The sequence below is a fragment of the Chlorocebus sabaeus genome, chromosome 21 (genome assembly GCF_047675955.1).
Source record: "Chlorocebus sabaeus isolate Y175 chromosome 21, mChlSab1.0.hap1, whole genome shotgun sequence".
NCBI lineage: Eukaryota > Metazoa > Chordata > Mammalia > Primates > Cercopithecidae > Chlorocebus > Chlorocebus sabaeus.
The window spans coordinates 127,749,848-127,760,414 of NC_132924.1; the positions used below are offsets into that span (position 1 = coordinate 127,749,848).

At 45.0% G+C, this 10,567-nt stretch overlaps 1 protein-coding gene across 3 annotated transcripts in view; it reads left to right on the forward strand.

Annotated features, from left to right (window-relative positions):
- Positions 1-4,515, forward strand: part of HTR5A (5-hydroxytryptamine receptor 5A) — an 89,692-nt gene extending 85,177 nt beyond the window's left edge. For all 3 annotated transcript variants that reach the window (XM_037991030.2, XM_037991029.2, XM_073009544.1), the window contains one exon: positions 1,304-4,515. In XM_037991030.2, the coding sequence (XP_037846958.1) occupies positions 1,304-1,636 (333 nt within the window). In that variant the 3' untranslated portion in view covers positions 1,637-4,515. The remainder of the gene's footprint in view (positions 1-1,303) is intronic.
- The last annotated feature ends 6,052 nt before the right edge of the window (positions 4,516-10,567 follow it).

A 10,567-nucleotide genomic window follows, 5' to 3' on the forward strand; every position in this document is an offset into this window, starting at 1 on the left:
ACAGAAAGAGGGATTTTTTCAGTGCTTATTTTATACGTGTTTTTAAAGGTTGCACTATTATGGACCTTTGGTTTCATTATTTATTATCTTCTTTTAAATTTAATTTAGTGTACAGACTTGATATTACACTGTTTTGCAAATAAATGTCCGCAAGGCTATTCTACAAATTTGGTAATTTATTCATCAACTAACATTGCCTTATCCACAGTGTTCCTATTTCCACCTGTTATTCCATATGACAGTGAGTCAATTCCTTTTGAGTCCACTTTATAAATGCTGCCAAGAATTAGTTAAGTGGGTTAGATTAACCTGACAATTCTTTGCCTAAAAGATCATATGCTCTTTGAGAACAAGTTGTGTAAATCTTTTTAAATGTACTAGAGTCACAGTATGCTGGCGAGGGGAAGAATACTATTTAATGTCAATGCAATCTCACCCACCAGAGAATGACTGAGTCAGAAACTGTCACACATTTTGATTGGATCGATTAATTTGCTAATTCAGTAAATTTATGATTGCTTCATATTAAGGCTGCCTCATCAGTAGACACTCATTATGTCAGTTCTCCCAAGAGCTAAAAATAGGACCAGAAGGCAGGAGGAGTTTCCTTTCCCAGGAATTCCACTCCTTGAGAGAAGGAAGTGAACTGGAGAGCCTGATTCTGTGGGAACCTGCCCTGTGGAGGCCTTGGGGGAACCCATGTGAGACAAAAAGACTGGGGTCTCAGTTTTACATACATACAGGGGTAGAAGAAGACACAGAATAGACCCAGAGAGAGGTATCCTGGTTACTAGACTGCATCAAGCAGTAGAATATGCTATGGGGCGCAGCTTTGTACCAGAGGAGAAGTTCTAGAAAGTCCTAACATTATAGAGGGGACTTACATGAGCCTAGAAGGTTATAAAGATGGTAGAAAACGTGGTCCTAAGCGAACAGGATTTTGATAGGAACCTCGGACACTTTTGATGATGTGTGCACCTCTGCCACTAAGTTGTGCAGGCCAAGTTGCCTGCTCGTTTCTGCCAGTGCCTCTGTTGAACAGACAGCAATAGGGAGTCCATCTTCATGATGTCAATTTCGTCACATCTGGTCCTTTCATTTCTAAGATGTAAGCAAACACCCCAGCTCCATTGCCTGGTTTCCATATCTGAGAGCAAGTGCCACAGGCTTTCAGGTTCCCACACCTATCCATCGAAGACTTTCCCTTGAGTGGATGTGCGGAATCCAGGCCTGTCAGTGTCTAGGCTCAGCCTGGAGGTAGACTGAGGTGGCTCCTCATAAAGCTCCTGCTTGTCTTTTCCAGGTGAAGGACTCTGCCCAACAGCCCCAGATGGTGTTCACGGTCCGCCATGCCACTGTCACCTTCCAGACAGAAGGGGACACGTGGCGAGAGCAGAAGGAGCAGCGTGCCGCCCTCATGGTGGGCATCCTCATTGGTGTGTTCGCACTCTGCTGGATCCCCTTCTTTCTCACGGAGCTCATCAGTCCTCTTTGCTCCTGTGACATCCCCGCCATCTGGAAAAGCATCTTCCTGTGGCTTGGCTACTCCAACTCCTTCTTTAACCCCCTGATCTATACGGCTTTCAACAAGAACTACAACAGCGCCTTCAAGAACTTCTTTTCTAGGCAACACTGAGGGAGAGGACCAGGATCGAAAGAAGTTTCTTCCCAGAATTCAACGGAATTCCCAGTTCATTCATTTCCCATCCCCACCCAACAGCCATGTGGACGAGATGAATCTTCACCATTCTCCAGGGTCATCTTCAGAACCGCACTGGCCTGTTTTCCACCTCCTCAGTAGGAATATGACTCCTCACAGAGTTTTGGTGACATGATGTATCTAATTCACCTACTGTCCCTTTCTCTGTGCTGACAGCCACGGTCTTTGCCCACAAAGTGTCCTTTCCTCCCCAAATTCACTCCGGCATGGTGGTCGACATTGTCCTAAAGAAGTCAAACAAGGCAGTTAAGAAGGAAGAGGTAAAACAATATGGGCAGGTTGAGAATGGATAGAAAAGAATGAACAAATCATGATGTAGACATCTGGGGATAGGAGTCCATAGTTCCAGGCTTTCTGGAACAGCCCGTATTTCAAATATTCTCCTATATGGTCCTAGTACATACACCCTCATACTGATGGGATATGTCCCAATAGTTGACCACAAAACACCGTCTCCAAATGTATTAAAGTACATAGTCCTATCCATGAAAGCAGGGAATATTAGCTTTAAGGTTTTGTTTGTGGCAACCACACAGACACACACACACACACACACACACACAACTGTAAAAGAGGCAGGTGTTCTAGCTGACTAGTTTATTCCAAAATCCAATCCCTTGACATGAAGCAGGCACTGAGGGTCAACTACTTCCTTTCATTTTGAAGCAACAGTTTATAAACAGTAAAAAAGTCTACCAGTTTCATAGAATCTGTCAAATTTGCTGATTTGCTACTGGTTTCACGTGTGTGGAATATGTTCAAGTGTTTCTAGGCAAAGACCTTTATCCTCAAATCATGAGATTAAAGTAAAACAACTGCTATAGAGTTGGGCATCTCATGACCAATGAGTATGAAGGCACACTCACCAAACACAGGCACTTTAAGGGCATCCTTGATAAATTTACTAATTGCTATTTTTTTGTTGATATGTGAATACCTGCTAGGAGGCCAAGGCTAGCGGGCAATGAAAAAGATAGAACAATGGTAAAACGCAGCCCCAGTCCTCTACAAATTGACAATATAATTTGTGAGGTGAGGCAGTTAAGTGATGATGCAGCATTTGGATGATCATGTAAAACCAGTGCCATTATACAAAACTTTAAAAAAAACCTAGGCAATAAAACTGCCTGTGGTCTGCTATGTCCCTGACTCTTTAAATGCATGAATCAAAGAATGATATAATAATCTCTGATTTATTGTAATTCATGTAGTATGTTATATATAATAAATTATATCAATTGAGAGTTCAAACATAGGAAATTTGTGATAATTTATATGTGGTCTTATAAGTTTAGTCTTGTATTTATTGCAAAGACTAGCTCTATCAAAAGAACGTGAGCAGATAAAGAAATGTTAGACACCTGCGAAGTCACCATTAATATGCTAAATGCAGATCTTTATGCATTCAAGCAGATTCATTGAGAAATTTAGTGATAAGAATTGAAGAATTTATTTAGAAACATCCTTAGATTTTTCTTACTTCTGTATATATCACTTGAAGTGCTAAACCCACAAGTATTTTAAAATACAGACTGTTCACTTACTCAAGTTACTTTTCCCCATTATTACTCGAAATCAGAGAGAACAAGAAATGCTATTGTATTCTAGTATTTTAATAAGGGAACTGTTTCAAAAGCTTTATTAAGTACTCCATGGCAGAGAAGAAAAATTCAGACAAGAGGAGTCTGGAGAGGTGACACTAGAATCAAGGGTAAAAGTTTAAGTCTATTCTACCTGAAAATCCATGTGAAAACTTTTACTCCATAAATCGTGAGTTTTAAAAATGTTCATAGTCTTCAGTAAGCAAAGCTTGAGGAAGATGTGCCACATTTTTCTGGTGGCTTCAAATACTCCCCAACTCTCCCAGGATTCTGTATACCCCAGTTGGAGAACGATGTTATTATAATATTAATTTAACCTCCAGCTAAGGGTTTTATTAATGTTTTCATAAGATGAATAAGCCTCGTTATTCTTATCACTCAGTATGTATTTAACACCTCTCAGATGTCACTTAAATTATACATTATATACAACACACTCTGCATATGCTATCTAGAGCAAGAAACATTCCATATAAGAGAAGGAAGAAGTGGCAATTAATGAATTATTTTGCTTCCATTTCAATAGCAAAAGTTGTTTATACCACGGTAAGAAATGTAGACATTCATTGACTTTGAGTCTCTACTATGCAAATCAAATATTTGTGAAACACTTTCGTTTATGCTTGACTGCTAATATTTTATCAGGTTAGAAATGTATATGAATCATAAACAGAAGTAATTGCTCAAAATACCTAATCCTGTTTCCGTGCCAGATTGCAACAACAACCTTTATTAGACGGTGCACCTAGAGAAGGCTGGAGGGTTTCCTGCAAGCCCTGTCTGTAGGGTGACTGAGGTGAACCAATCCAAAGCCTTCCTTTCAGCTCTTGTAGAATATGTCGAACAAAATGCACGGCTCTGCTCTCCTGCCTAAAGACAATGTACAAAGGAGATAATTCTCTCCTGAAGAGTGACCTTGGACCTCTTGGGGTCACTATCAGTTTTATATTTTTATTGTATGGTAGTGAAAGACAAGCGGAAGATGTTCCTGAGTCTGTATTGACATCAGACCATATTGTAGGGATTAATTCTCGATAAAAAGCTTGTTATTTGTCTCTTCCTCCCAGGAGGAGCATTTTGCTTCTATGTTGGTCTGTTGGATTCACAGTTCCCTGCTTATAGCCAAAGAGGCTGTAGAGATGACACTTTGCCATGTTTCTATTAAAGAGAAGATAAAGACTGAGTCCACAGCTCGAGTGCTGACTGAAAGTGATTGCCAAACAGGGACTTGGTTAGCATCTGGGACATGGGATCAGAGGAGGGGACGGGTGGGCTTCTCAAAGCCTCTGTCCCATATCAGGAAAGGAGAGATTCTGCACTGCTCATGGGCTGGGCCCTGATAGTTCTCTGGGGCTGTCTGTGTGTGCAGCTGTCTTCCCTGCCTTCGTGAGGCAACCCCGTCAGGACGTTGGCACCCACCGTCCCCACTGTGCCAGGGAGGGGCCAGCTTCAGGAGGATGGAGGTCCAGCCTGGCCACTGTCGGCTGATTAAATGGCTCTGTCAGGACTGCCAGCCCCAGGTAGTTCTTTTCTAGCAGTCTAGGGTGCTGTGGTCCAGCTGCACCTGGCCTTCCATCTTCCTCTTTCTCCTCCTGAAAGGGATTTGCCTTTCCATCAGGTGTATCTTTCAAACTCATTTTCCCTTCTGTCATGGCCTCCCTTGCAATAGCTTGGGTCGGCTGCTAGCTGTGTTCACTGAGGTCTGGCTCAACGCTCCGCAGGCAGGGGGAAGGAATCAAGGAAGATGCACCACAACGTGCAGCAAATTTAATCAGCTTCCCCACAACCAAGCAAATGATCGTCAACATTTATTAATCCCTGACCCCACACAGCGCACTGTGCTATGCCCTTCAAAGCCACCCTGATTTAGTCCTAACAATAACCCTGGGAGGTACTATGGAGATTTAACACAAAAGTCATTTGGGTCTTGTGAAAATTAAATTACTCATCCAAGATGAAACAGCTAGAAAATTAGAGCCAGGATCAGAACCCTTGGACCTGACTCCAAACTCCAGCTCTTGGTCTCTGTACTTTAACACAGAAACAACCCCTAAAGGATAAGAAATGATTTGCAGGAGCCAGATGACGGCAGGGACTTAAAACAACCCCTTCCTCCCCTCTGGCATCCCCACCAAGAACAGCCCATATAGAGCTGCAAAAGCACCAGCTTTCACAGGACACCTTTTGAACAGTGTCCTTTTCCTTTTTGATATTTGGTGACTGGAGGTCAACCTCTGTGTGGCGCCAGTTCCCAGACCAAATCTGCCCCAGGGATCAGGAACAACCTAACCGGGACCTACACTGCACCAATCCCAGGTGACCTAACAAGCAGTTGAGCGATGGCAGATGGGAAGGAGGGGAGATGATGTCTCTGCCCCCTGGTGCTAATAAGGGGAGGGGCTGAGATTAACGTACAGTTGCAGGATGCATAACCATGAGGATGCATCATTAGGCAATTTTGACATTGCGCAAACGTCGCAGAGTGCACTTACACACACCTGGAGGGGACAGCCCGCTATACACGTAGGCTGTACGGTGTAGCCTCGTACTCCTTGGCTGCACACCTGTGAGGCCTGTTACTGTACTGAATACTGTAGGCAATAGTAAAACAATGATAATGGGTTTGTGTATCTAAACATATCTAAATGTAGAAAAGGTACAGTAAAAAATGACTGAGAATGGTGCACCTGTACAAGACACTTGCCGTGAATAGAGCTTGCTGCAGTGGAAGTAGCCCCATGTGAATCAGTGAGGGAGTGAGTGGAGAGTGAGTGTGAGGGCCCAGGACATCCCTGTACACTACTGTAGACTTTGTAAACGCTGTTCACTTAGGCGACTTCTTCTTTCTTGTCTTTGTTCTTTCTTTCTTTTTTTTTTTCGAGACAGAGTCTTGCTCTGTTGCCCAGGCTGGAGTGCAATGGCGCTATCTTGGCTCACTGCAGCCTCCGCCTCCCAGGTTCAAGCAATTCTCCTGCCTCAGCCTCCTGAGACTCTGGGACTACAGGTGCCCATCACCACGCCTGGCACAAAAATTTAGTGAAAATTTTTTGTATTTTCACTAGAGACGGGGTTTCACTGTGTTAGCCAGGATGGTCTCGATCTCCTGAGCTCGTGGTCCACCCGCCTCGGCCTCCCAAAGTGCTGGGACTACAGGTGTGAGCCACTGCATCCGGCCTTTTTATAATTTGTTTTTTTGACACAGAGTTTTTGCTCTTGTCACCCAAGCTGGAGTGCAATGGCGCGATCTCAGCTCTCTGCAACTTCTGCCTTCCGGGTTCAAGTGATTCTCCCGCCTCAGCCTCCCAAATAGCTAGGATTACACGCACTCACCACCATGCCCGGCTAATTTTTGTATTTTTAGTAGAGATGGGGTTTCACCATGTTGGCCAGGTTGGTCTTGAACTCCTGACCTCAGGCAATCCACCCATCTCAGCCTCCTAAAATGCTGGGATTACAGGCACGAGCCACCATGCCTGGCCTACACTAAACTTCTAAAAAATATTTTTCTTTCTTTAACAGTAAATTAACCTTAGCTTACTGTAACTTTTCTAACTTTATATCCTTTTTAATTTAAAAAGCTTTTTGACTTCTTTGTATAACACTTAGCTTAAAACACAAACATTATACAGCTATACAAAAGTATTTTCTTTCTTTGTATCCTTATTCTATAAGCTTTTTTCCTATTTTATTTTTTTACATTTTAAACTTTTTGTTAAAAATGAAGACACAAATACACACATTAGCCCAGGCCCACACAGGGTCAGGATCATCAATGTCGCTGTCTTGCGCCTCCACACCTTGTCCCACGGGAAGGTCTTCAGGGCCATAACACACATGGAGCTGTCATCTCCTATGAGAACAGGGCCTTCTTTTGGACACCTGAAGGACCTGCCTGAGGCTTTTCTTGAAGATATGTCACTCTTTTCAGAAAGATGTCCGTGGTGGATTGCTTGGTTTGTTTCTTTTTTTTCATCCTAGATTTGTGTGAGTAAAATGCCTTGCACTATGACTTTACCACGGCTACGACATCACTAGGGGGTGGGAGGTTTCAGCTCCGTTATAATCTTATGGTACCACTGAGGTATATGCAGTCCGCCCTTGACCAGAAGAGTCGTTATTCGCAGCACATGACGATACATACCGTGAACGCGTACATGGCAAGTGTGCTGTGCTGTCCTTCCCATGATCTATAAAACAGTGGGCTTGAGATTCTCCCTGGTGCCATCTTTAAATTATCATTCACTATGCAAACATGCTGTTGGGGAGAAGGATCATGCCCTGCTTTGAAAGGCTGGAGCTGAGCCTCTGCAGACACATGTCTGCTTTCCCAGCTCCTCCCTGTCAGGCTGTGCCAAGGGGACCTGGAGAGAGGCTGCAATACCGGGTGTCACTGCAGCAAGTGTGCACTCAGCAGTAGCAGGCAGTTCTAGCTTGCCTTTTTTTGTTGTTGTTGTTGGGATGGAGTCTCACTCTGTCACCCAGGCTTGAGTGCAGTGGTGCAATCTCGGCTCACTGCAACCTCTGCCTCCCAGGTTCAAGTGATTCTCATGCCCCAGCCTCCCGAGTAGCTGGGACTACAAGCGCAGGCCACCATGCCTGGCTAATTTTTGCATTTTTAGTAGAGATGGGGTTTCACTATGTTGGCCAGGCTGGTCTTGAACTCCTGACCTCAGGTGATCTGAGGTCTTGGCCTCCCAAAGTGCTGGGATTATAGGCGTGAGCAACCGCACCTGGCCTCTAGTTTGCGTTTGTCCTTGTCTGGACTCCTTCGAAGATGCCGGCACCAACCTGGGGGGCCTTAGACCCAGCTCAACAGAGCGCCCATCCCCAAGCTCTTGGGGCAGATGAGCCTCTCCCCTCTATGGGTCTCACTCCCAGCTCCTGGAGACAGGCACCAGCCCCTTCTTGGAGGCTTCAGCAGCACCTTGGCTGGGCCTCTCCCTTGAACGTCTAAATTTCAGAACTCTCAAAGCCTCCTCTTTTCCCTCTGGCCTGGCGGTGGCAGCTACCTCCCTCAGGACCGTCTCTGAGATAACGCCGCTATGCCTCACTTTCCCCTCTTCAGTTCTCTAATCGCTGACTCACATATCTGTGTATTAAATCCCTCTGTTAACATTAACTAAATCTACTTCCTGGCCAGACTCTGGACACCAGATGATATAAAGGGGACACAGCCGCCATGCCCCATGCTCAGATTGCACCTGCACAGCTCCCAGAAGCCCCTCCTGTCCGAGGGTGCCACAGCCCTGATGGGGATCAGGCCCTTTGCGGCCGGCCGGCCACGTCTGGCTGCCATAGGGTCTGCCCCAGCAACCACTGTGTTCTGTTTGCCATGCCATTCGCTGTGGAGAGCGGCACCACTTCATCTACGGTCCTGTGGCCAGGAGAGGAGCCATCTCATCCCAGAGCTGGAAGAAGGTTTGGAGGTTGAACCTACTCAAGAATTCCCCCAGTGGAGGGGCATGGGGTCCATAGTGGTGCTATTGTTTCTACACGGCCTGCAGCGTTTTCTGCCCCTTATCTCCTCTCTTATATATTAGGATTTCACCTTTTTTTCTTTATTCAGTTTATCAACTGACTACCTTACCTGTGAGTAAACAGTTTGCCAGCAGAAATAATAAACACATGTAAAATAACAAATTAACTGCCTTTGAAGTTTTTTGGTAGAGTAGATTCAGTTGAGATTAACGGCGTCAGGCTCTGTAGCCAGATGTAGGTGGAAGTTTTTCCTTCTGGCTGTGGTTCAGCGGGGGCTAAGGATGGCCGGCCACTACCCAAGATTTCCTCAGGGACTACTGCGGGTTTTTTTTCCCTCTCCAAGTTCAAGGTTCATTTTGTTTTGCTTTTTGGCAGCCATTGGAGCTTCTCTATGGTGGATTCCAGTGGCAATCAGAAATGACAATGCAGAAGAATGACATAAACGACTGACCTAATGCCCAAAGAGGAAGAGTGATATGGGTGTTCAGATAACAAGTGCCCAGATTCACTCCAAGGACAGGGAAGGCTGCAGTACCAGACTGGCATTTAAGGAGTGCTCAGGGTCTTCAAGTTGATGATTTCTCTTCATATCATTTTCCCAGCATGGACAACACTCCTGCTCTTTATAAGTCAGAAAGAACCCTGTATGCAGGGTGAGACCTGGGCTGCAGGGGTTTGTGCCTGGGCCCTGGTGCTTGTGCTGCTTCTCAGTATAGAAATACTCTCTGAAGATGAGGGAAAGCAATTTTTTTTTTTTAAGACAGATTCTTGCTCTGTCGCCCAGGCTGGAGTGCAGTGGCACCATCTCGGCTCACTGCAAACTCCACCTCCTGGGTTCATGCCATTCTCCTGCCTCAGCTTCCTGAGTAGTTGGGACTACAGGCATCTGCCACCACGCCCAGCTAATTTTTTGTATTTTTAGTAGAGACGGAGTTTCACCATGTTAGCTAGGATGGTCTTGATCTCCTGACCTCGTGATCTGCCCACCTCAGCCTCCCAAAGTGCTGGGATTACAGGCATGAGCCACCACACCCAGCCGAAAGGAAGCAATTTTTAAGTGACCAACAGTTAATTACCCTAGTAATTAACTGGGAATGGGTGGGAGCTGGAATTAACTAGAATTAACATTCCTAGTAATTAACTAGGAATGGGTGGGAGCTGGAATTTGGGGACAGAATTTGACTTTTGGCAAGCCCCATAAGTGTGAAAATTTAAATCAAGAAATCTGTCTTGGTTCTCGTGCTCAGAACCTTAAATGGAAATACTTCAAATTAAAATAGTAAGAATTTTGACAACAAAAAGATGTCTTCCTGGGGGTCATCTTGGGTATTTAGAATGACATCTACATGTGGTGAGAATAGGTTGAAGGGGAATGGGGCTTTGCATGAGAAGAAAAAGATGAGGGCCAGGCGTGGTGGCTCACACCTGTAATCCCAGCACTTTTGGAGGCCAAGGTGGGCAGATCACGAGGTCAGGAGATGGAGACCATCCTGGCTAACAAGGTGAAACTCCGTGTCTACTAAAAATACAAAAAAGTAGCTGGGTATGGTGGCAGGTGCCTGTAGTCCCAGCTACTTGGGAGGCTGAGGCAGAAGAATGGCGTGAACCCGGGAGGCGGAGCTTGCAGTGAGCCGAAATCGTGCCAGCCTAGGAGATAGCACTCCAGCCTAGGAGACAGCAAGACTCCATCTCAAAATAAATAAATAAATAAATAAATAAATAAATAAATAAATAAGGAGGGGATTTTGAACTGAGGAGAAACTTGGCA